At 42.0% G+C, this 25,799-nt stretch overlaps 1 protein-coding gene across 4 annotated transcripts in view; it reads left to right on the top strand.

The window, feature by feature from the left end:
- Nucleotides 1-25,325, top strand: part of pitpnm3 (PITPNM family member 3) — a 129,329-nt gene extending 104,004 nt beyond the window's left edge. For 3 of the 4 annotated variants that reach the window (XM_050060243.1, XM_050060258.1, XM_050060236.1), the window contains exons 12-21: nt 5,686-5,880; nt 6,038-6,186; nt 10,449-10,565; nt 14,301-14,417; nt 14,520-14,668; nt 14,871-15,020; nt 15,218-15,401; nt 15,589-15,717; nt 15,873-16,306; nt 21,666-25,325. In XM_050060243.1, coding sequence (XP_049916200.1) covers nt 5,686-5,880; nt 6,038-6,186; nt 10,449-10,565; nt 14,301-14,417; nt 14,520-14,668; nt 14,871-15,020; nt 15,218-15,401; nt 15,589-15,717; nt 15,873-16,232 — 1,550 coding nt within the window. In that variant the 3' untranslated portion in view covers nt 16,233-16,306; nt 21,666-25,325. Of the gene's footprint in view, nt 1-5,685; nt 5,881-6,037; nt 6,187-10,448; nt 10,566-14,300; nt 14,418-14,519; nt 14,669-14,870; nt 15,021-15,217; nt 15,402-15,588; nt 15,718-15,872; nt 16,331-21,665 lie in introns of all 4 variants that reach the window. The other variant, XM_050060250.1, reaches the window with a different exon arrangement.
- The last annotated feature ends 474 nt before the right edge of the window (nt 25,326-25,799 follow it).

Genomic DNA, 25,799 nt, shown 5'->3' with positions numbered 1-25,799 from the left:
TGTCCCTTTCTTTATCCGACAACTTCTTCGCCAACAACCGTTGTTTCTTTAGAGGTAATGTCAGATCCTGGTCGTCTTCAGGTGGACATTCCGCTCTCTGCCATTTAATTTCGAAAATACACGCTGCCATTGCTCATCGGCTGTAGCCTTTTATAGGGAGGGAGGGCCAAGGGCTCCGAGAGGAGGAGGAGGAGGGGGGGGGGATTCACATGAACGTACATGAACCGGACATGTGTTGGACCGGCTTGTAAACAAGGGGCTGGAGATCAACAGAGAGAGAGGGTGTGTGAGGTCATGCTATACTCCAGATGAAATTACACCTCTAGTTCTTCACATAGCAATTTTTTAATTCCTTCAGTCTAGAAATGATTAATTTCGCTTATTGCTCCTTTAAAAGGGGTTTGGAGTGTGTACAGTGTCTTTTATTTAACTTCTGAGCTTTTCTTCTCTCATTTACTGTATAAACACACTCGCATGCTTGTGCTCGTCTTTGTGTCGGTCTTTGTCACCATGTAGGCCCAGCTTTCCTGCTCGCCCTGGCAGCTTTTTGTTGCTCTCTCTTTTTCTCTGCTTCTTCTCCAGCACACGGCTTTTGAAATTTTGTGTGTGTGTGTGTGCGTGTGTGTTTCAGAAAATGCGTCACAGTCAGTGGACCTTCCTCTGTCAGAACAATCTCTCCCTCCCTCTCTGCCTCTCTCTGCTTATTGTGCTGTGAAAGAAAGACAGTGGTGCTAATGTTCCAGACTGAAAGCAACTGAAAGACCCCTCTTAGAGGTGTTGGGCAGGGCTCATTATTGATAATACACTGTAGTGTGTATGTGTGTGTGTGTAGGGACATGTATGTGGGTGAGCGTGAGTCCTCTTCAGTTTTCTTCGGAGCCTCAGGGGAGGCATAATTGCATAAATCACTGCAAACAGTACACAGAACATACAATGACCTTGTCTCTAGTTAGAAACAACATTTTAATGAGAGAACATGTATTGGGTTTTGTGTGACGTTCCGTTGTCAATACAGTCCAAATAGGGGATTTTTTTTTTTTTTTTTTTTTTTTGTGTAGTCATTAACCACATCTGATCCTGTCCAAATCCACAGAAATAGAGGGGGAGAGAGTGGTACTTAATCTGTATTCTGTTGTGGATGCCAATCTTTCACCGTCAGTTTCCAACCCAGTAATTTCTGAAAACCTGCCTCGTCTTGTAAAAATCCGTTCAATTCACAACCCCAAAACCCAAAAGAATTCAAAGATTTTTACTTCAACATGAAATACCTAGTCAAGAGAAGTAACACTTTGTATACTGTACACTCATTTCTTTCTGTCCCAAGGCATCTATAAAAAAGAGCCTGCAACCAAAATATTATCTGCCAGTCACATCCAAATGAATCAAAATTAAGGGAGTCAGATTTCAAATAACTGCAAATAATGTCACAGAATATCTGCAAACATAAAAATGTTGGCGCAAACCAAGGTAGTACTTGTACTTGTTGTGAGTACTTGTTTGGCAGATTATTTCTTTGTTGTAACAATGTTTCTTGGCAATAAATCTTATACTGTTGGAAAGCCTCTTTATTGCCCTTTTTAATGGTGCCACATTTGTAAGGAACATGCATTTGTGGGATGAGCAGCAGAGCTGAGTATGTGGGTTGCGCCCATGAATATTTTGCCAAATCTTCTCTGCCAATGCCAAACAGCTTTTTTTTTGCTATTGACTCTTGTTTGGTGTTGTTTGGTGGATTGGATGATTGAAGTCTGAAGAAAAGTCTGGGCAGAGAGCCAGGTCTGCCATATCGTCTTGCAAACCTGGACTGCAAATCTGTAGAAGACTGCCTACGGTTCCTAAGTGCTGACAGGATGAGGAAATGGTCTTCTTGGGACGCCCACTTCATGTCTCTGACATCCCCCGTTATATGGAACTTGGCCTTCAGTTTGCAGATGGTACTAGGGCTCACTCCAAAGAATGCCACAACTTGGTTTTGCGGAACACCAGCTTGAAGTTGCCCTATCACACGGGCCCTATCCAGATCAGTCGGTGGCATGCCGATTCTTGGAGCAGACACCAGCTGACCACATAGCAGGGCCCATGCTCACAGGTACCTTGGGGTACCAGAAGCTTGGCATTGGAAGAGAAGATTTGGCAAAATATTCATGGGCGCAACCCACATACTCGGCTCTGCTGCTCATCCCACAAATGCATGTTCCTTACAAATGTGGCACCATTAAAAAGGGAAGTAAGCAGGCTTTCCAAGTATATAAGATTTATTGCCAAGAAGCATTGTTACAACAAAGAAATAATCTACCAAAGACAATTTTCCCTACTTTTTGTGCTTAGTTTATAGTGAATTAACACACATCCTCCATTGATTTTGTTGTTCAGTAATTGTACATGTAAGATGTAACAGTTGGTGTTTGTGGTCGTCTATTTGTCCCACCCCTCCTCCACTGTGATTGCAAAGTGACAAGCACAGCACTTTACCCAAAGCTGAACATTTTCATCTTTTGCCAACCACAAAACAACCACCAAACGTGCAGCGCTCACCTCAGAATAGACCCTTAGCCCCTTGTCAAGCTGCTGGTGTTTGGAGCATAGCATAAATACGTGGCACTACCATTGCAAACAATTTAAAAAATACGCTTGCCTCAGGAAAAGCGCTTTGGTGAACATGGCCCCTAATGGAAGCACTATTACTTACTTACTAACAAACTACAAACAGCTAATCTGCAGTTTATTTTTTTGATTTATCATTTGGTCTAGAAATAAGAATTGTGAAAGAGGTGCACCACAATTACCCATAACCCAAAGTGATGTCATTTTCTGTTTTGTGCAATCAACACCAAACCCAAAGGTACGAAGTTTACAGTTTTGTTAAGACAAGAGAAAGCAGCAAATGTTCTCATATGTGAAGCTGGAACCATCAAATGTTTTCCATTTTTCTTAAAATATTACGCAATACAATAAATCAATTATCAAATTATTGCGGATTCATTTTCTGTTAATCAACTGATTATTTAACAAATCATTGCAGCTCTACGTAAAATAGTTTTGTTAAACCAACAATTAAAAAAAAACTCAAAAGTATTCAGTTTAGTGATATAAAACAGCAAATCCTTGAATTTGGGAGGCCACAACTGGCAGATGTTTTTGCATTCTCGCAGTGTAAATGTTGATTAACTGACTATTTTTTCAGCCACACTTTAATATCACATGAAATTCCTTTCATACCTTGGGTATTTCACTAACAGCAGCTAGGTTTTTCCTTGACAAGTCAAAGTGATTGAAAAACCTTTCCTTCTGTCACTTTTTCTCTCTTTGGCCCCATTGTTCATTCATGCCTCCTGCATGAACAAATCAATCCAACTTAACGTCCTGTCACTCAATGCTGGTGCACTGTCAGATATTATAAAACAGGTAGCGGAATTCGCTCTCTAATAACGTCAAGTGATGAAACTGATGTGAAAATGTATCAGTGGATTCACAGTGAGAAGAGGGCAAGAGGGGTAAGGATCCCTCGTGCTCATGATGGTCGTTCAGGCTTCACTAACTTTTAAAATCCATCTGTGATGCAGCCTGTGAGAGAACGAAAAGTCTCTCTGGCTATTCTAACATTTGTAATTCAGCTGCGTGCTGTCTTAATAAAGGCACAAGGAGTATTAATGTAAAAATTGCCTTTGTCTGTATCTAATACTGGGATTAAACCCAAGTTGTATGAGCCGAAGTAATGAAATGCTGCAGTGTTATTCCTTGTATTTAACCAATGCCAGACACAAAGCCATGTTTTTGACCTGGTTTAAATAAATGAAAATTAAACAATTCCGTATCTTCCCAACCAACAAAATATTTCCTGCCCCTCAAAAGCAGACACATTATACAGAAAACCATGTAATCTAGCATCACTGATACAAACACTGTGTCTGTCAGATTTCATCATCTTCATCATTGTAACCGTCCAGATTTATCAACCACACCTGACCGTTCCTCGTCTGAGAGAAAGGCTGTTAATCTGTATTCTGCTGCTGCTCCGATCCTTCACAGACCAAACAGGCAACATGTGGCTGGATCTGGTGGTTTATTTATAACCACTCCAGCAGGCAGCGGAGAAAGGGTTAACCTGCCAATAATTGGCTTCTCCATGGTGCAAAAATCAGACTATTCTGGGTGATAATTTGATACATGCACATTCAAACTCATTCCCAGTTACAAATATTGAATGCAGGCAGGCACACTCATCGCCCACTGTGGAGGCAACGTCTGTAATGCAAGTGTTTGTGTATGGTGTGAATGGAAGTGATTTAAACACCGAAAATAGTGTCAGAGGAAACTGTCAGGAGAATCTGTCCTTTCCAGAGATGCAGCAAGATCCTCTCAAACCAAGACATGGTGTGTTCTGAAAGATACTTGCTTTCATTTTATCTCAGCTCTCCTCGGGTGCACTGCTCCCTGTCCCAGCTCCACTCTATCACATCTTAAGACACCACTGACACACACACATGAAAAAAAGAATATTATTGCTATCTTTTATATTTATTTTATTTATAACAAACTAGCACAAGAATACGGATGTGCAAATTTGAAAATTTGATCTCCCTTTTTTGTCTTTCTCTTTTTTACTTCTGCCTCCCAGATGGCTTTTGCTCTAATGCCCTCCACACACACTCTACTCCACCATATCCACAAATCTCCAGGATGGTCTGACACTGACAATCATTCACTGATAAACACATAAAGGTGAACTGCATTGCCAGGACCAGAGGTGGTTACATGTTGCCTATAGGGAGAACCGCCACAGCATCTGTAGCATGTTGTGTAGCGCAGAGGTGAAGTAGAGGCTCAGACGGATGTGAGTCAGGTCATATCCAGTGTCATAATAGATCCGCAGCTCAATGTGAGGCCCGGGTAACAGGATAATGAGTACTCTCCGGAGTCTGGCTGGAAAAACATTTTGAGTTTCATAACACAGGTAAGAAGAGAAAACTGTGTTGGAGAGTCCTCGAAAAAAGAGAGAGACATGCCTGCATTGTGTTGTTGAGCTTCCTGTTGTTCAGCTATGTGATGCAATTGTGTTTGGTGGAAGTTGAAGACATTCAGTGTGAGTCTCCTTTTGTCCCCAGGATGTAGTGTAGGGTTTAAGATAAATGTGTTATTGAGCCAAGCTGGTAGACACTTGTCTCTCTAACGATTAGATTATTGATGAAGTATTCTTCTTCTAGGCTCTGCGTCTCAGGGAATAACAAGTAGATCCACCATCTCTGGTCAAACCAGGTCTCCAGGGAAAATTTTCATTCTCCTATTATTCAATGTTATCTCCAAACAAATAAGAAAGAGCTGTGTAGAGACGTGCTGGTGGCAGAGAAGACTCTAACCAGACATTATCATTCTACTTGTCAGCAGAAGCCAAGAGCAAGATGCTTTTTGGGTCCTCCAAAGTCAATACAATTGGATTTAACCCCATGAGCAGCAGACACAGTTTCTGTCATTGTACTCCTACTTAGTGCTTTTCTTTGGTTTGCCTTGATAAAAGACAAATCAAGTCAATACACAGCAACAGGCTGTCGTTTAAGGAAAAATAACAGCATTGATTCAAAGATTGAGGCCAGTCAATTGTTTTGTGATCAAAGCATTTCCTTTCCCCTTCCCTCTCTGTTTGTCCTTGTCTTCTTCCTCTTTCACTCCGCTTCTCACCCTCATTAGCCGAGAGTATCCAAGGCCATTCAGACGTGTTTTTGGAAGGTGAGCAAACCCCTGGAGGTCAGGCTTCACTGATGTCCTCTGAGACGAAGACTGAAGGAGGAGGAGAAGAGGGAGGTCGTAGAGCCAGTGTGACCAGCGTGGAAAGTGAAATGTCAATTTGCTCCATGGGCCAGCTGGGAAACACCATCGCTAACAGTGAGTGGGAGGGAAGGAGAGAGGCTGAGGAGCTACACTTTTCTGCTTCATTGATTCAGTTATCTCCTGTAGATGAATTCAGGTTCATGAGGTTTCACAGCTCATAGGCTGACCTCTGATTTCCACTTCTAAGCTTGCATACATCTGTGTGTTTCAGTTTCCAGCGGCTGGTGGGGCTCCAAGAGGCTGGATTATGCTTTGTACTGCCCTGATGTGCTGACTGCCTTCCCAACAGTGGCTCTGCCTCACCTTTTTCACGCCTCCTACTGGGAGTCCACTGACGTAGCAGCTTTTGTTCTCCGGCAGGTGGGAAAGCCTTATTGACGTTTTTTTCCCCCAGCAAGTTTCCCAGATTTCTTCGTCTAGAAGACAAAGCCCTTTGCAGGGAGAGTAGAAGCTTTGTGAATATAAGTTTCTGAAATTGCTGGCTGGTATCTTAAAAGACTGAACTTGTCAAATCAAATGTGGAGAGGTTCTCTTGGAACGTTGCTTTGGGAGTAGATGAAAAAAAGTAACAAAATATGGCACATCTCCAGTCTCTTGTTAAGGCCATAACTTTGCATATGCAGCATTTCTTCTTTGATGTTACATTAGTGGCTTGTTCCAAGTCCATGGCCTCAGGGTATGTTTACTGTCGTTATAACCAAATGGGAGCAGCAGGAATTCACTTGCTGTCACTGCATCATCATTGTGGCTGTTAGTGAGATGCAGTATGAAGTATTTTAAACTGTGTGATTCTGTATATCATAAAAAAAATACCAACAAGAAAGCTGTAGGAGGTAGAAAGTGGAGGCATCGGACAGAGGCGGTTGGAAACAGTATAGTCTATTTTTTGTTGCTTTAATATAAAAACAGTTTTAGAAACTTTATCAAAAAATAAAATCCCAGGGTGGGAGGCAGCAGTCCCCACACCAGAGGAGCTCCCCTGCTGTTGGCACAGGAGCTCTTAAGCACCTACTTCCCATGCCAGGTGCACCTCACCAGGCAATGTACCTTGTTAGGCAATGCAGCACACCTGGAGAGAGCTACAGGAATGGGAAAAGAGACAACAGCACAGAGAACACATACAGCCGTAACACATAGTGGTGCAGGTAGTTACCAAAATCCACAGACCCACTATAAATTCATAACCTGCACTTGTCTTGACATTTTAAGACAATTTTTTCAGCGTTTTGTCAATTACATTTTCACATTATAGCACATGAGCACATCAAGTGTACATAAGACATGTAAGCAAAACAACAGGTTAAAAGACAAACAGAAGTAAAAGTCATTGTATGAAAATACATGTCAGAATGGAAATTTGTTTTGCAAATTTAAAAGTAATCCAAAATCCAGTTAATGGCAGCATGTTGTGGTTGAATGAAAGGGGTCCTAGTATTGACCCTTGAAGAACTCCACATGCCATTTTAGTTGATGATACATAATTAATAATAATAATAATTGCTTATAGGTGAGACTTGAACCAACAAGGGCTTCAAGAAAGTCCAAATAAATCCCAATCCTTTTGTATCTTAACATATACCATGTTTTAGATGCTTCATCCTGAGTGACTTCTCAGGTTGTACTCATAGTTTAAGGCATTGGCTTATTGCTGTTTTTTAATTCTGTCACTTGTAGAACAGCTGCTTCTGTTTAATGGTGTCTTCTTGCTTCACAACAACACAGCATAGATGCCGCTGCTAAGCTGCTTGAGGGCTCCTTCTGCACAGATGACACCTTGAATATGTTATAACCAGAAGTCTGGCTGCAAGCCAAGAATGTCATCAACACCCCTTTACGGCATCTAACTGTGGACTGAGCCAGCAATAACAAATGAGCAATCTATATATAGATTTACCCAAGCATTTTTGCCATAAATGTCGTTTCAAGACATCTCAAAGTATGCTGAGCAAGAATCCAGTGCTGAGTCATGACGTGGATTTACAGCTTAGAAGGCACTACATGAAATGAAGCAGTGGTCTCCAACCTTTTTCCTAAAGGGACCCCTTTTCTGTCATTGAGTAAAGTGACTACCCTTGACTGAGTAACATATTTTTATGGATATTTCATATCTTCTTTTTTTTTTTTGTTGAAAAATTCAATGTTTTCCTCTCCCTGACACTTTACTATTGTTCTGCTGGCTCCTTGGTTGTTTTAACTGTGTACTTTTTAATGGAAGATTAGGCTGTTACACAGAGAGTAAAGACTCTGTCAGTATAGTTTGTGTTCAGGTCTTTACAGTGCCCTTATCCCTTGAGATTTCTTTAAACAAAGAAATCAATTTAGTTCTTTTCACAGAAATTAATGAAATGCTGAGATACAGGTCGACTGTATAACTTTTAAAAGGTTTATGTTTTTTTAATGAAGAAGGTCTCACAACACCTCTTGAATCTTTGGTGAACCCCAGTGTGGGTCAGGACCGCCAGATTGGGGACCAGTGATATTAGGGTCTATTTTTGCATTGATTTAGCCTTGACAAGTAATGGCCAAAATTGTGGGAATTGTTAGGTGGTCTACAAAGGGATGGATCACTAGCACACTTTATTTTTGTGTAGATGTTTAGAATTCATCTTACACCCCACAACTAAGCCTCAGACAAGTGGTAGCCATTTTATCTGACTTCTTTGATTATGCAGTGTAACAGATCAGACCAGGATTTTGTGATTTGGTCTGGTGGGCATGACTAGAATCCGCAGAAATCAGAAATTAAGTGTGGTGCTAAATCTTTTTATGGTCGGTTAAGATTTTAAAGGTCTGGAAAAAGTGTTCTTGGCTTCACTTAAGCATCCGGGCATTTCCATTTCTCTGTCATCACCTCTTTAGTTGAGGGGACCCAAACTTTGATCAGAAGAGTCTCATATAGTGCCACCAGTGCACATACATTATGTCTGAGTTGGACTTAAACTGTGAGCTGTGGCAGTTATTGCTTCACTTACTGAGCTGCCCATTAATGTACTGAGTGACTGCGTTTTTGTGCATCTGTGGTAATTACACGCATGTTTCTCAAATGCTCAGACAACAACGAAGAGCAGGTGAAAAAGAATAACAGAATAATACAAGAGTATCACGTCATGTCCTGATAAAAGCCCCTGGAAACACCATCTTTGAACTTGATCATTAGAAAGCAGAGCTCCCGGAGAGAGAAGAAGAAAAAAAAAAAGAACTTTTTTTTTCACCCTGCCACTGTCTGCCGCAGCATGTCTTCTTTGTGAGGAAACGTGAGGGGAATATGGAGAGCACATCAGAAAAAAAGAAGTGCTATCGACGCCATCAGGAAGCTAATAAACTCAAAGATCATCATTTTGGTTCAGTGGTTTTCAGCTCCACTCGATGCCGAGTCATATTAAAGGATCGTCATGGAATTTAAGGGCTGCACAGAAAATAATTTGTTAAAGCTGAATCATTTACTCTTCTCACAGTCCAGCCTCAGTAAGACTATGTTTTAAGATGTCATGAAACATGGAGCCTTTCTACGTCAAAGAGTCAGGAATTACATGCATGGCTTCTTTTAAGAAGTGCACGATAGCTTTAATGAAGTACTCCAAATCACCCCTTCGCTCTTAATCTGCTCTTGTCACAAAAGGTTTCCATTACAACTTGTGATTTATCATCCCTAAACATAACTTCAGATTTATTTTCAGGGCTTCTAATGATACATCAAGGCCTGTTCCTAACGGACCTATAGCTTGGCCTCTGGTGTCACTGCTTGAAGCTTTCTCGAGAACTGCTCATCCCAACAATTTCACACTCGACACTGCATCTTTGTGTCCTGAGCAATAAACCTGCCATGACATAGTTGCGTCTCCTAACAATGCTAGAATGTATGTCATTTGGTAACAGCTAGCTATATGGGACCAGCTATTCCCGGGAACAGAAGTGTTCGTTCGGAAAGTTACATCGCTGATGCTTGAAATCTTTTAGTTTGCTACAAAGTAATCTCTGGTCTCTCTTTCTCCATCTGTTATTGAATGTCTTATAGCGAATGACGGAACGAAAGGTGTACCCAGCATGCTGTTTGGCGGTGTAACAGTTCAGGCTGTTCGTATGTATAGGCTACTTACGAATAGTAAAGCACTACAATTTGTATGTGACCCACATAATCAGGAGCCAGTAATTTGTGTGTAACCCACGTAATTGGGAAGGCTTCAATCACATGACTAAGGCTCTGACGGGAGTAAAGAAGGAAGTAGTTTAAAGAGCAAAAGTCTGCATTAGAAGGCAGGTTGGGGTGGTGGATGGGTTAAACAAACACAATACATTCGCCTAGGTACTGTGAGTTATTTTAAGGTCAGGACATCATCAGCCAACCATTTTCCTTTTCCTAAACCTAACCTACATACCTGACCTTGTCTAAACTTAAGCTACATAACTTAACATTAAGTATGTAACATGACGACGCCATTTGTAGGGCACCAATTTACCAGAGAGAATATTTAAGGACAGACAGAGTCTCCTCCCATTTTAATTCGATGTATTACTCTTCACTGCATCAATGTGCAGGAAGCACACTGGTGAGACTATGTTATGGTTTCAAAGGCTTGTGTGTGGAACTGCCTGCTCTTATATACACATGTGTTTATTAACAGCTCATGCGATGCGACTGTGTGAAGACCCATGAAGCAGACAATTTGGACTCTGCGCCGTTCTCGCCCTCCAGCCCACGGGAAAAATGGCTCAGAAGGAGGACACATGTCAAACTGAGGGTAATTAATTATTTGTTGGTTTATTTTGTATAAATATACTTTTGCCCCAGTTCGTTCTGCTGACAGAAATTTGAATTCATGGCTACTCAGTTAACTTTCAGAAGCTCATTTTTAAACTTTATGGGAACAAATTCATGCATTTTTCAACAAAGCACTTTGGCTTAGACACCAGATATTACACAACCTGGAATATTGTCTCCAAGGTGCCTCTCATTCTCAGAAATACACTCACCCACACAAGCACACACGCACGCACACACACACACAGAGCAGATTTTGTTCTTCTGCTGCAATGGTTTTGCATTCATTCAGACTAAAAATACAGTCATCACTAACTGCTGAGGTTGTAGTGCTTTAGCGCTGAGGACTCTGTGAACTGTTCATAACCTGAAAAAATTTAAATGCTCCCACACTTTCACCTTGAAGCACTGCAGCAGGCAGACACACACAGTTACTTGAGGCTTCTGAGCCCTGCAGAGTGGAACAATCAAGGTCACATTGCTATCCATCAAGTGCTCCTTTTATCTGCCATTTCATAAAGACAAGAATTTAGTGACTGCTTGCTTTTCACAAGGCTATAAATAGAACTATGCAACCAGAGCACCATGGAAACATATCTGTATTTGAGCCTGTGAAGGTCTTCTTGTTTCAGTGTCATCTTGTTCATGCCTCACCTTGGCCCAGTGAAGTGTTTCTAATGTAAGTGCTCAAAGAAAGCAGCTCTGAAAAAAGTTGCCACGTCCTGAATACGATCCACCATATGGAGATTTGGAGCTGCTCTGTGCTGAATCTGCTGCAGAATGGTGCGATTCAGAGAGACTTGGCATCTATTTCTGATCTTCCTTGACTTAGTAAGAGGTGTTTGTCACAGCTGGAGAGGGACCATGAGTGTGGCTTTTATTTCTTGTACATGCTGCTCTTTCACAGGAGGGGTCTGACTCTCTAACCCATCTCTTCCTCACGTACTCTGTAAGTGGATGGTGGTACTGAGGCACATGTAGCTTTCACATATGACCACACAGCGAGTACCTAGTGAACTGTGTCGAGGAAATTTAGCTAGACATTGACCAGTGTCAGGCCTCCTCATGTCACACAGCAGCTGTGATGTTTTATGTATTGTATGCTGTGTGTGTGTGTGCCCAGGTGTGCATGCATGGTGCCCTTACTCTGCATGCTTGCCATCGTTGGATCAGTAGGACCTCGTGCTGGCAAATAATTAATTGTTGACAAAGCTAATGCAGAATAACAGCTGGAAATGTTGAACTTCCTTGTTAGATGTCACATCCTCTAGATCAATTATCATTAACCAATGTGGTGAAACAAGAAAATACAACCACAACACGCTTGATCGCATCAGCACTTAGCGATATTTATTAAAATTTGCAGATGCTCCATTATCTTTCACTGAGTGCTGTCAATAAACAGAAGTGTGTTTTTGAGTAAACAAAATGTCATAACAGCCTCTCACTCCTGATAAAAATCACTGCAACAAAGACTTAATCAACCAATCACATCTATTGCTGTTTCTTTTGTTTAGACATGACGCAGGTTTTTCTGTTATAGCATGTTTATATGAGCTTGTATTTTATATTTTAAAAAGCAAACATTTTATCTCTACTTGAACATAAATCCCTCACAAGCTTGTGAAGGAAACACTATCTTTTATCACACCACCTACAGGGAAAAAAAAAAAGAAGAAGAAAAAGAAAACACTTTTCGCATTGTCTAACTATTTAGAAGAAAAGCAGGGTGTTGAAAAAGGGCATGTGTGCCGAGCAAAATTCTCCAGGATAAAGTAAAGGTTACAGAAATGGCAGAGGAGTAGGAAGCAGAATTTAAATTTCTGTCATGGTGGCCCACAACAGAGTGTGAGAATTCTACATTAGTGTGCTTATAATATGCTATTAAAATGCAACCAACTCAGCAAGAAGAGATTTAGGGATTAATGTTTCTCTGCCGGCTCACTTGGAGGTACTCACTGAATGTGGAGAAAAGAACAAGACAAGGACGCTTAATGTAGAGAGGTAACACTCTTTTCTGGAAGGTCCCACAGCGCATACACCAGAAACATTCGGCTGGGCATTGAAATCTGGACATGCAACACATCAAAGCCGGGGACACTTTAGCCTGTGCTGTATGTTGTAAGAGCTTGCAAAAACAGGTCATACAAGGACAAACACCAGCTGTGATTTTAATGGGACTACACTGTAGTTCAGGCAGGCACAGAGCACATTTTGTAGCTACATGTTCTACACACTGTCTGATTGTTCACGTTCACATTTTAGGTTCTCTGTATCAAGTGCTTTTACCAGTGTAATGCTCGTCACTTTCCCAGCCTCTTGCTCTGTTACATTTAGTTCTATGTGAATTATGAATGGTTCTTTAGACCCCTTATAAACTAAATATTTGGCCACTTGGCAGACACAAGCTGTAAACACAGCATATACATGCTATCACCTTAAAGTTTATGCGGTTAACTTGTGAGCACTTGTTACAGTTGTCTATATACACAATAATTTGATATGGAGCAACATCAGCTTCATTCAGAGTTGTGTTTCTGGCCACCTGGAATATGTAAGTCAAATATTAATTCTCTTTTAAGTTTGTTTTTTTCTACTCTCCATCAACTCCTGCAGGGAACATCTGGTCCTTTAGATGCAAATGCTCCAATATGTTCATAAATTAGTCGCTAACTTTGAGTGTGATTTGCTGATATTTCAGGCAGGTAGCACTGGGTAGGGTTTTATAGTTTTTTCACTGAATAAGCTGCTTGCTACATCTGATACGATACGATATGATACGATATGATGCGAAATTATATGATACGATACAATATACTTTAGTGTCCCCTTAAGGAAATTTGTTCTGGACTCCTTCCTGCAGTTCCACAGAAGATAACATCATACATACTAGTGTCTAGTGATAATTCTCCATGGGGTTATCACTACAAGCAATCCCTTTATTACACAGTCTTTGATCCATTGTTTATATTAACATGTAAATTAATGACTTTATTTCAAACCAAAAGCTTTTTCAGGTTTGACAATTGAAGTTAATTCTTGACCTTGGGATCTAAAACAGATAGTTTAGATTTTTTGAAATGGGGTTTTATGAGATACTTATCCAAACTCAATGTATTACCTGCCGTAGATGGCAGTTGGCACGCCACCAGTTTGGAGAAGCAGACAGGAGCACAACCATAGAAGCTCTGCAATGTACTGCTGTGGATGGGGGCGGTAGCAAAATGTATTTTAGCCACCTAAAAAAAAAAATCTATATCAATTTAGTGTAAGCTTATAATATTTTCACTGCTTTACCTTGCCGTCAGACAGCCCTTTTCAACGGGGAACTGAGGCTGATATCTCTGCTTTCTTTAAAGCCACCAGACCCTTTGACAAAGACAGTTATTTTACTTCACAGAACATGTGAGATGCTTATACACCACTACCTCAGTTGGTTAGATTGTTTGTGTTACTGTGTGACTGACATGTTTTAAAAGTTAAGTTTGGACTAAGCTGTAGACCAGCAGCATAAATACATACATACATTCATACAACCCCCCCTCAAAAAAACAAACTATCCCTTTAATGGTTGAGGGGGAAATTCTCAACTGAAAGTCCATTTTTTCAGAGTGTGTTGTATCAAAGCTTTACATGAGCAGCAACAAAGGGAAAACCTTGACCACAGTGTCGTGACTGAACTGTGTTCTGTGCTCTTTCTTGTTATCGATTGTAGAACGTCACTGCCAACCACAGGGTGAATGACATCATTGCCACCGAGGATGGGCCTCAAACTCTGGTTGGTCGCTTCATGTACGGCCCCTTGGACATGGTTACTCTGACTGGAGAAAAGGTGAAAAGGAGCGACATGATTGTTACTACAGATATACATTACATTAGTGTATTAAAGACTGACCTTATCCTTCAACCTACTGACCCACCCTGCCTCTCTTAGGTGGACATCTTGCTAATGACACAACCTCAGTCTGGCCGCTGGGTGCACTTTGACACAGAGGTGACCAACAGCAGCGGCAGAGTCACATACACTATACCCAAGAGCAAGAAGCTCGGCCTGGGAGTCTACCCTATTAAAATGGTGGTCAAGTAAGCATCCAAGCCCCTTACAGACAGAGTGCTATATAATCAAACAAGATACAACAAAAATGAGAGAATCATAGAATTAAGCCCTATTTTTGTGCCTTGTATTGGTGTGTGAGCTTCTAGCTAGAGAGCGCAGTATAGAGGGCTTTGAAGGGAGTAACAAATGTGTAGCAAATGCAGTTTCTCTCCCTTTTTCTATCTCAAGGGGCGATCAAACAAGCGCAGAGGCCTACCTGACTGTGTTGCCACGGGGCATGGAGTGTGTGGTCTTCAGCATCGATGGCTCTTTCGCTGCTAGTGTGTCAATCATGGGCAGTGACCCCAAGGTCCGCCCCGGAGCTGTCGATGTCGTCAGGTAACTAGAAATAGCCTCTCTGTGTATGTGTATGTGTGTGTGTGTGTGTACCTGTGTAAATGAAATTCCTCTCCTCAAAGAATGACACACAGGTTCAGATGAGTTGGCACACATTTAAAGCATTTAAGCGCATCCTTTCCATTATGATCAAAATGAAAGACTCTGATGTGTGTTTGATGTTGTGTATTAACATGCAGGCATTGGCAGGACCTTGGATATCTGATCATCTACATCACAGGCCGCCCTGACATGCAGAAGCAGCGCGTTGTATCCTGGCTCTCGCAACACAATTTTCCCCATGGGATGATCTTCTTCTCTGAAGGCCTGGTTCATGATCCCCTGCGGCAAAAGACCATCTTCCTCAAGAACCTCATACAAGATGTACGAGACAAACCATCATTAACTGACATTAACTGGGCACTTTGGGTTTTTTTGCACTGCATGTGAAACATTTTGTTCTGCACCCTACAGTTATCTCCATCTCTCTCCTCTGCAACACTCCTTTGCAAGTCCACAGTGTTGTATCCTGCTACACACATCTCTGACTGATTATCTCTTTTCTCCCCAGTGTCACATTAAGATCAACTCTGCTTACGGTTCCATGAAGGACATCTCTGTTTACAACATGCTCGGCCTCTGCCCCTCGCAGATTTATATCGTCGGCAGACCTTCAAAGAAATACCAAAATCAGTGCCAGGTAGTTCAATTTGTGTCTTTCACCTCTTTCTCAAGAACCTTTTCGTGGTGTTTCTCTGTGCCTATTTCACTTGAAAGGTTTTTCTCATTTACTTTAATCTTCTTACCCCTTTCTCTCTTTTTTTTTCTAACCCTCTAACTGTGGGTTATATGCAGTTCCTGAGCGAGGGCTACGCAGCGCACCTCTCCACCCTTCAGTTTGGGCACAGAGCTAGACCCAAGAAATCCCCTTCGGTTCGTATGGTCCTAAGGAAGGGCTCCTTCGGTCTCTCTGCGAAGCCTGACTTCCTGTGTAAGCGCACCCATCTGCGCAGGACCATGTCGGTGCAACAGCCCGACCCACCATGCACGCCCAATCCCAAGCCTGAGCGAGCCCAGAGCCAACCAGAGTCAGATAAGGACCACGTGGGAGGAGGAGGAGGTGGAGGAGGGGGTGGAGGAGGTGGTGGAGGAGGAGGTGGAGGACAAGGCCCATGGGGACGGCCCTCCATACATCGTGGCGACACCACTCCCTGACATCAACAAAGAGATGGGAGGATTGCGGGAGGATAGAAGAGGAGAACAAAGGGGTCTTAGTGTCCAGGGCCAAGGTGACATCTTATTCTTTAGATATGGTATATTTCAGGTTATAACAACTTCTGTCTTGTGTGTGTGTGTGTGTGTGTGTGTGTGTGTGTGTGTGTGTGTGTGCATTTATTGTGTTTTAAACATATATTGACAAATACAATGACCAGAAAAGAACAACAACAAAGAAGGGGTTAAAGCATCCAAGTCTATATCCATCCATGCCCTTATTGTCCTTGGGCGTGCTCTATTCATCGTAGCTGTTGTACATACCAAGTCTTTAAGTCCAGAATCCAGTATGACCGCAAAGAGAGAATCAGAGTCTCCCTCATACTTGTCCCTAATAAAACAGAAAGTATAGGAAGTAACTAGATGCATTTTCTAACAGTGTGTCGTATTTTTGTAGTTTTTGAACTGTACTTAATAATAATTCTTTTGTACTCCCAAGAGGTAAACAGAAACAGTCAGACAAGCATACACATGCTTCAGGCTGAGAAAAGATATGTAAACAGAAAGTTTTACCCAAAATACCTGTTGTAAACATTGTAGTCAGTCAATTCAGATCAAATTCCTTACAGACTTAGTTCAATATTCAACTTTGACCTCACAGAATGCTGTAGTTGTGTGCACGGACAGTTTTATTACTGATGTTTAAGATGTGCTTGCTTTCACTTTTATTTGTCTAGATAATCTGGATGAACTATTTGCTTCTACACAACATGACAGATAATTTGTTTCTTGCATCTCTGGACTTTAGTCTCATTATCTCAGAATCAACATGTTGTCCTTCACAATTGGTGTAGGTCTGCGACAGACAGACAGAGAATCATAGAGAATCACAGAGAATCATGATGGGCTGTAAATTCCAAAATGAGGCGATAAGGCACATTATTTAGTTTTGTAAATAATATTTGAAGGATGGTGTGCATTATATATATATTTTTAATTTACTTAATTTTAATTTTATATACTTTATTAATCTCCCTGAGGGGAAATTCAATTAATAAAATATATAAAATTAAAATTAATTAAAAAAAATTAAAAAAGCACATATGGGAAAGATTAGTATTGCACTTTCATTAAGCTGGGTGACTTCGAGTTGGGGGAAGTAAGAGACAGATTTATAGAAAAATGGTCAAAATCAAAGCAGCAGATGCTAAGGTATCCTGCATTTTAGTCGCTATGGGTCAAGCTCCAAAACAGCAGACTTTTTTCAGATTTTAGAAAGCTTTCCCGTAGAGCCACAAATACATTATCCAACTGTTTTCAGAGACTGAGGAGAGCATCTCATGATGGGTAATCTAACCTCTATGTGCCCCTTTTTTTACATATACATTTATTTACAATTTATAAAATACCAGAGCAGAGTAATGAGATGCATCAGTCCCGCAATTTTTGTTGGAACAAAATCAATTAGTATCCTGATTCACTGTTATCATTAATCATGCACAGGCTTTCTCAGACAGCCTGTGATAAGCATTACTTAAGAGCATCAACTTGGTAAACATTGAAAGAATCCATTTCCTTGAATTGCTGCAACACCTGAGAAGTCATGTTGTTATTGTTTCCCACTTCAGAATCAGTTAGTGTAGAATAATGCAGCCTTTCACCTTTTATTTCACTGCGTTTAAGAGCCTTTAAGAGCTCGTGGCTCGCAAAGCTTTGACATAAACATAGATTGATTTTGCTTTGCTACTGTTGAGCTCCGGCAAAGTCAATAAATGTCCACCTTGATTAGATTATGTTCTTTGATGTATCTGATACATAACGTTCGGTTACATTGTAACCTTGGTTCTCTGAGTGAGGAGATTATCTCCCCACCCAGTAGTTATATCATAACTATGGGAGGTATTCCCATCTGGGGTAATCGACGTGGAAAATTAATAATCTTTAAGACACACCACTTTACGCGGTCGGCATGCGCCAGGCTATGAAAGCCCTTCCTTGCGCATGCACCCATTAATTGACATTGATTGGAACGGGTATCGAGCGGCCTTGAGCCTGGGGAGTTAATCTCCTCACTCAGAGAACCAAGGTTACAATGTAACCAAACATTCTCTATTGTATCGAAATTATCTCCCCACGCTGTAGTTATATCATAACTATGGGAACCCTTTAAGACACACCGCGAGGGGCCCCAGGAGACAGCAGATGCAGGTCCACAAGTGCTCCCCCTAGTATTCCAGTGAGGCATCCCCGCCACCAGATGCATTAACAACAGAAAATACCCAATAGGTGTGTATATACGAAAACAAAACGAAATGCTGTGTGCCACTGTACCGAGGCCCAGGCGCCAGGCTGATGTCACTGCCAAGAGAAAAAAACACTTAAAGAGACAGCAACTTAATGCTGACTGACTCCAGAGGCTCAAAAGGTTCCTGCTGCAGGGCAACCAACACCTGACCCAGGTCCCACGATGGAATGGCCAGCCTCCTGGTGCACAGTGAAAGCCTCTGCACACCCTTCAGGAACTGAGAGATGAGGCTGCAGTCACTACCTGCAAGTCTATAATCCCCTGTATGAGCAGCCTTGATACTGTAGCTGCCACCATGCCTCTAAGGGTTTAAGGTGATTTTACCATCTCAAGATGCCCCTGCAGGTACCGGAGCACCTTTGGGGCTGCACATCTCAGTGCATCGATCTGGTTAGTTGTGCACCATGATGCAAAGAGCTCCCAGTGGTAAAAGTATGCAGACCTCGTAGACAGTGCCCGAGCACTCTGCATGATCTGAAATACTGACTGTGCAAGTCCCAAGCTTAGCAGACCGACCCTCTCAGGGCCTCTCAAGTTTGAGCCCCTGTGGAAAGGGATCGAGCAGGGCCCCCTGCGCCTGACTCAGAAGGTCCCAATGGACAGGCAGCTCCCATGGCCTCCCAGCCAGGAGAGGCACCACGTCCAAGAACCATGTCATGTGTGGCCACTTCGGTGCCACCAGAATCACCTGCAGTTCCTCCTTCCGAACTCTTTGCAGCAGATTTGAAACAAGAGTGAACGGTGGAAATGCATACAGCAGGCCTTGAGGCCACTGGTGTGCCATGGGAGAGTCCTACCCCATGGAAAAGAAATGTGGGCAATGGGCATTGTCCCTGGTTGCGAACAGGTCAGCCACTGCTCTGCTGAAGCGGTGCCAGATCTCCCTGACCACCTCCGGGTGCAGCCTCCAGTCCCCTGGACTTGGGCCTCCCCTGGAGAGTAGGTCCGCCCCCTGGTTCACCAATCCAGGCCCGTGCATAGCCCTGATGGACAGGAACCGTGTCCATGCCCAGGTCCACAGCCTGTGTGCTATTCTGCAGAGGTTTGGGGACCACAGGCCACCCTTACCTGTTGGCATATGCTGCTGCCACAGGACTGTTGGTTCTTACCAGCACGTGACGGCCTTGCAGACTCGGGAGAAAATGGTGGAGGGCCAGGGCTCTCAGTTCTAGAGCATTGATATGCTCGCCCTTCCAGCAGGCGCTCCAGACCCCACTGGTGCCCTTGCCCTCTTGGAGTGTGCCCCACCCCTCCGGGGACACATCCGTAGAGAGTATACCAAGCATACTCCCCAAAATGTTAGTTGGGTCCTGCCACCACCTGAGGTCCACACAAAGCTGCACGGTGACAAGCACTGCTGCCTGCAGCTGTCTTTGTGGACAGAGCCCCAGACTGAAGAGATGCCTCTGGACTGGACACATGTGTAGAAGAGCCAATGGCACCACTTGTACCGAGGCTGCAATAAGACCCAAGAGGCGGAGACACAGCCGCCACATGACCGTGGCACCCAGCCGAAAATGAGAGAGGCAGGTCCTGATTGAAATCTGCCTCTCCTGTGACAACAACACCAACCCAGCTCTGGCATCCAGCCATATGCCTAGAAACTGGGTTGCCTGTGCAGGCTGGAGACTGCACTTTTTCTCGCTGATCCGCAGCCCCAGACCCTGAATGTGATCCAACAGCACAGACACATGATGTGCAGACTCTGTCTGTGCACATATTAGCCAGTCGTCTAAATAGTTAAGTATCCTGAGACTCTGCTGCTACAGAGGCCCCAAGAGTGCATCCATGCACCTGGTGAAGGTGTGGGGTGCCAGTGAGATGCAGAAGGGGAGGACACAGAGTTTGAAGGTTTTTCCTGCAAAGGCAAACCTGAGAAACCTTCCGTGCCCCTCCCAGATTGGGATTTGAAAATTGGTGTCCTTTAGGTCGACGGTTGCAAACCAGTCACCTACCCGGACAGCTTGCTTGACCCTGGACACGGTCAACATTTTGCACTTCAGGGGCCTGAGGAACTTGTTCAGCTCCCTGAGGTCTAAGACAGGCCTGAGCGTCCTGTCCCGCTTCGGAACAAGAAAATAGTGGGAATAAAACCCTGCCTGCTGATCTTCTTCTTTCACTTCCCTACTAGCTGACTTTGCCATGAAAGTGAAAATTTCCGAGTGCAAGACCTCCCTGTCCTTGTGGTCTGCAATAATGGAAAATGCAGCCACCCTCATCAGAGGAGGAGTGCTTTGGAACAGTAAACGATACCCCTGGGTCATTGTTGAAACAACCCAGGCAGGCAGGCAGACAGCCTGCTGCCCCCCGACTAAGTCAGGCTTGAGCGAGCTGCTATGCCTCAACCGTGCGTAAACAGACAGCTGCAATACATGAATATGGCACCGCTCTCAACTGCTATATTCCTTATTGTCAAAAAGAAGAAACAGCGTTTTGCTATCCTCGAGAGGGACCCGCAAAGGCCAGCTCTCCAACCTAGACGAAGATAAGTGGACAAAACACTAAACTCCTCTCTTTTCTTTCTGCTCTCACGCTGACTCCGACAGGTGGAAATCAATGAATCAGTGGGTGCATGCGCAAGGTTAGGCTTTTATTGCCTGGCGCATGTCGGCCATGGAAAGTGGTGTGTCAATATTCCACGTTGATTACCCGAGATGGGGGTAATTCCCATAGTTATGATATAACTACTGGGTGGGGAGATAATCTCGATACGATAGAGAACAGTCTTTACACTTGTAGTAATGGATGCATTATTATTTTTTATCAATGAACTGATGTCGAAGAGCACAAAGGAAAGAAGATAAAAAAACAGACAGGGACAGTGAAAGAAGCCAAGCAGTAAAGTAACAATCTTACTTTATATTCCTGTGGCAACCTGAGTAAGAGATGCTATTATTAGCTGCAGCAGAGTCCTAGGAGGACCGAATGTAAATTTGCCTGTGATTATGATTATGCGAGTACTGATGATCTACTGCAATGTCCTACCTCGCTTGAAATCCAATCTTTTCTAGATTTGGAAATATTGTCAGTGCAATTATGGAAATTAGACAGATATGCTGATACAGAACATGCAAACGCTAATCAGTGTGTTAACGGAGAGACTGCACTAATTTTCCTCTTTCATTTGACAGTGTCACCTCTACCTACTCTACATGTACATTGGATCCCCTGCTGGTGTCCCTCGCAGCTCAGCTTTACCTCCTGCTTGGCCCTCTACACTTCTCCACCTGTTTGACCCTTTTTTCGTGGTGGATTTAGTCTTTGTGCCTGAACATTTTAAGCAGTTGCCGGAGGATGGCAATGATTTTTGTGAATGTCTGTGTCGAGCTAAAATTGTGTCTAATTGTAAAATCAAAAGAATGTACTTCACATAACGGATATACACACATACACACACTTGAGAGGATGAAAAATGTGACGACGGTGGTGACTTTGACCCTGTTGACACTTTGCAGCAGATCACCAGAAGCATTCAGACTGTTGTGTTGACAGGTGGTCACGTTGACTGACTCCTGCACTAACCCTCCACCGATGTAAATACTCAACACTCATCATCTCTGCGTGGGCCTGGGGACACAGACGCACTGTGACATTTAGGTTCAAGCTGTACATGAGCTCTATGATATGGCGCCCAAATGAGCCGACCTCGCCAAACGCCAGCCTCTGCCTCCATTTCACTCCCACTGTTAGATGTCTCCCTTGCGTTGTGGCTGGCTTACTACACCCCTCCATCCATTTAACCAGTCTGTCAGAACAGGCCTTTTGACCTCAGACCAGGTCCACAGCCGCTCGGCTCTGCCCCTGAGGTTGCATTTGCACTATCGAAGTACACCGCAGTGGTTCCCGATTTAGCTGCTGTACTCGCTTCAAAAACAAGAGTTGTATTTGTATTTTATTGTACTTGTAGATTTTGTTTCTCCTGCAGATTGTGCACTGTCGCTGCCTGTTGGTTACTGTAACTACTGGAGGATTAAACATAAATAGTTTGTAGGAAAGTGTTGGTTTGACCAAAAAATGTTTACAGATTGATAGACACAGATGTAAAAAGTAACCAGAAGTTGTTTATCTACATAATAAAAAAAGACAGTGGTTATATCATTATTAGAAGCATTAGTTTAGTTGCTTGGTAGTTGCAGTAGCTTGCAGGTTATCGTACAATACACCCCATGCCAGTTGAAATTCACTAGGATGCCCTTGCATCCTTTTACAACAGCTGCACTGGAACCAGTGGGTGTGTGATAAAATCTGATCTGACAGCCTTGTGCACTCGAGGTTGAAATTAGTCTTACTGTGGCCATGTTTAAAACTCTGTGCAAGTCAAACATATTTTTCTATGAGGAAATATTGTAAATAGAAATATTTTCAATGTATGTTTTTGAACCTTTTGTTGTTTGACTTGTTGAATGGTTGATTTTTGCCTTAAATTGTATTTGATGTTGTGTAGAGATACAAAACTATTTGATTTGGTTGACCAAAGTATTGAGTTTTACTGTTACTTCATGACAAAGTGCATTTTATTGTTGATATTTTGCTTTGAAATGTTCCAGATACTGTATATGTGTGTGTGTGCGTGTGTGAGTGACTGTCTAGTTGTTTGTTGTAGAGTTGTATTTACTGTGAACATAAAGACAGCTATGACAGGTCCATGCCTCTGCAGAGGAATCAGAGGACACGGGGAGGCCAGTGTTAACATACCCCCATGTTCTCACTGCAGCTCACTACTGCCGGCTTTTTAGGACTGAGCATGTGTTTTATAGGTTTGGATTGAAGCAGTGTGTCAGAGGATTACTTAGTTGAGGTTTTTATGCCTGCTATGAAAGAAAAAGGGCTTATGAGTTCTAAGGGTATCTTGATTTAACTTAAAACCTGCATGGCTGAGTGGGACGTGCTAGCCAGGAGGGAGCTGTCTTGTCTTTTCTTTCACCGCCTCCACACCATAGGTGGTGCAGTAATTAGCTATTTGATTACTACTAAGTATGTATGACTCCCTGTAGTGACGCCCCTGTAATTGCAGTGCACCAATTAGCGTTACTTGGTAATTGTATGATATTGTAGAAACAGTACGGAAATACTTAACTCCATCTCATTTTGCATTTAGGTTGTTAATACTAAAATATTCTTATCCTAGCAACAGAATGATCACTCTCATCAATGTATACACAATAATCAAAGTGACTCCGTAAGTCTGTATAAAACACATAGTGATATTTTTCTGCCATGACGATGCACTGGAGGAGTGAATTATATATGCTGGGCAGCATTTTGGTGTAACAATGTTAGTAAATGGCAAATGATGATCTAATGGTTAAATGGTGATTGTTCTGTGCATGTTAATTATTTGATATTGTTAAGTAATGGCTATCAGTTTGTCATGTTTGTGGTACTCTTTGATAATTAAGTCGTTATTTGTAAATAAGGGGTGAATGATGATTAATGGACGGAAATTCAACCACCTTTTGTTGAGTAAACTGCAAATCAGTAACTTTATAATACAACCCCAATTACAAAATAGTTGGGACGCTGTGTGAAATGTAAATAAAAACAGAATGCAATGCTTTGCAAATTCCTTTTGACATATATTCAATCAAACACAGTACAAAGGCGAGATATTTAGTGTTTAAACTGATCAACTTAATTGTTTTTTGCACTTATTCTGATTATGATGCCTGCAAGATGTTCCAAAAAGGCTGGGACAGGGACATGTTTACTACTGTGTTACAACACTTTTTTTTTTTCTTTTTTAAACACTCAGAATGCATTTTGAAGTTTTGAAAGTGAATTTTTTATCTCAAGTTTCACATCCAGCCCCCTTAAAATCTTCAAGATTTAAAGACTGTCTGTGAGGAAGAATGAGCCAAAATCCAATTTCTTCATACAGGCAGCATCTTAAAACTGGCATTGCAAATGTGTTCATTACTTTTATCCTGTGGCAGTCCACTTTATTGCACACAATTTTTATTCATTAAAATGTTATGATTTCTTTATCAGTGTAGTTTTATTTAATTAATACCAATGTCTAAATTCCATGTGAATAGTTGCATTGGAAACATGATTAATGAAAAAAATGTTACTTATTTTCCATGCCTAATGTCAAAAAGGATTTGCAAATCATTACATTCCTTTTTTGTATGTTTTACACAGCATCCGAACTTTTTCTGAATCAGGGTTGTAAATAACTGAGTTTTTAATGGTATAAATATTGTAAATGAGGCAGGGCATTATCAATAAAGATTGTAAATTACCTCTTACTTTTACCTCAGATGTTCACTCGTGTAGTGGGATTAATGGAAACTAATTAAATTCCATCTTTACTTTAATCTTAGATACTAAAGGCGAATAATCCAAATGTCACAGAAAAAAAAAAATCATACAATGTAGAAATATTGTATATTTAAGTGTTACACAATTACTGTCCTCAAATTAATATAATTAACTGCTCACTCAGTGCTAATTAATGTTGTCAAATGATTAGTATTCACCAAATCATGACTTAACTATTGGGTATTGACCTAATTTGCCATTTATTAACAAGATTTATGAAGTAAACATTAGCAAGTTAACTAACATGGCGTGTCAGCCTCTTTTGGGGAAAAAAACAAACAATTTAATTTATTTTTGTGGGTTTATTTTTGGTCTTATGAGTATTTGACACTGGCCTTTTGACCACTGAGGATAAAACACCTGGTTTCACTGATACAAAGTTTATCGTTTTGTACAGATCTCCTGTGATGATGAACATGTTACTGTGTTTATTGGACTCAGTCCATATTTCATGATTACATAAATAAAGATATTTCACAGTTGAAGAATTTAGTTTTGCTCCAGGAGTGTGTGTTATTATTCCCTCCACACGCTCCTCATCTCCAGAGACGGAAGCTGAATCACCTGCGATAAGCCTTATTTTATTTACTTCAAGGTCAGAGTTTTACTGTCGGGGTATCACACTTGACTGCAGGATCCTCTTCTTTGGATTTTGTAAAGCTGACAGGGTTACAGCCAAACCTCACTCCACCTTGCCTTTTTTTCCACCACTCACTAAACTATCTGACCTCACTGCTGCCTTAATTTAGCACTGATTACAGACATTAGGGAGACTGGCTTTTACAGTAGCGGTGGCCTTATTCTGCCTCACGCAATCATCAGAGCAGCACTTCTGCTTAACCAATAAATGGCTACAAGCTGGTGCTGATTGCTGGAAATAAAACCACTCATCCATTCCAAGCCTAGTGCTTCACCTCAGACTGCATTGTTGATAGAAGGAGCCG

The sequence above is a fragment of the Epinephelus moara genome, chromosome 2 (assembly GCF_006386435.1).
Source record: "Epinephelus moara isolate mb chromosome 2, YSFRI_EMoa_1.0, whole genome shotgun sequence".
In the NCBI taxonomy this organism is placed as follows: domain Eukaryota; kingdom Metazoa; phylum Chordata; class Actinopteri; order Perciformes; family Serranidae; genus Epinephelus; species Epinephelus moara.
The sequence above is the reverse complement of the archived record's forward strand: the minus strand, read 5'-3'. Positions and strand labels throughout refer to the sequence as shown.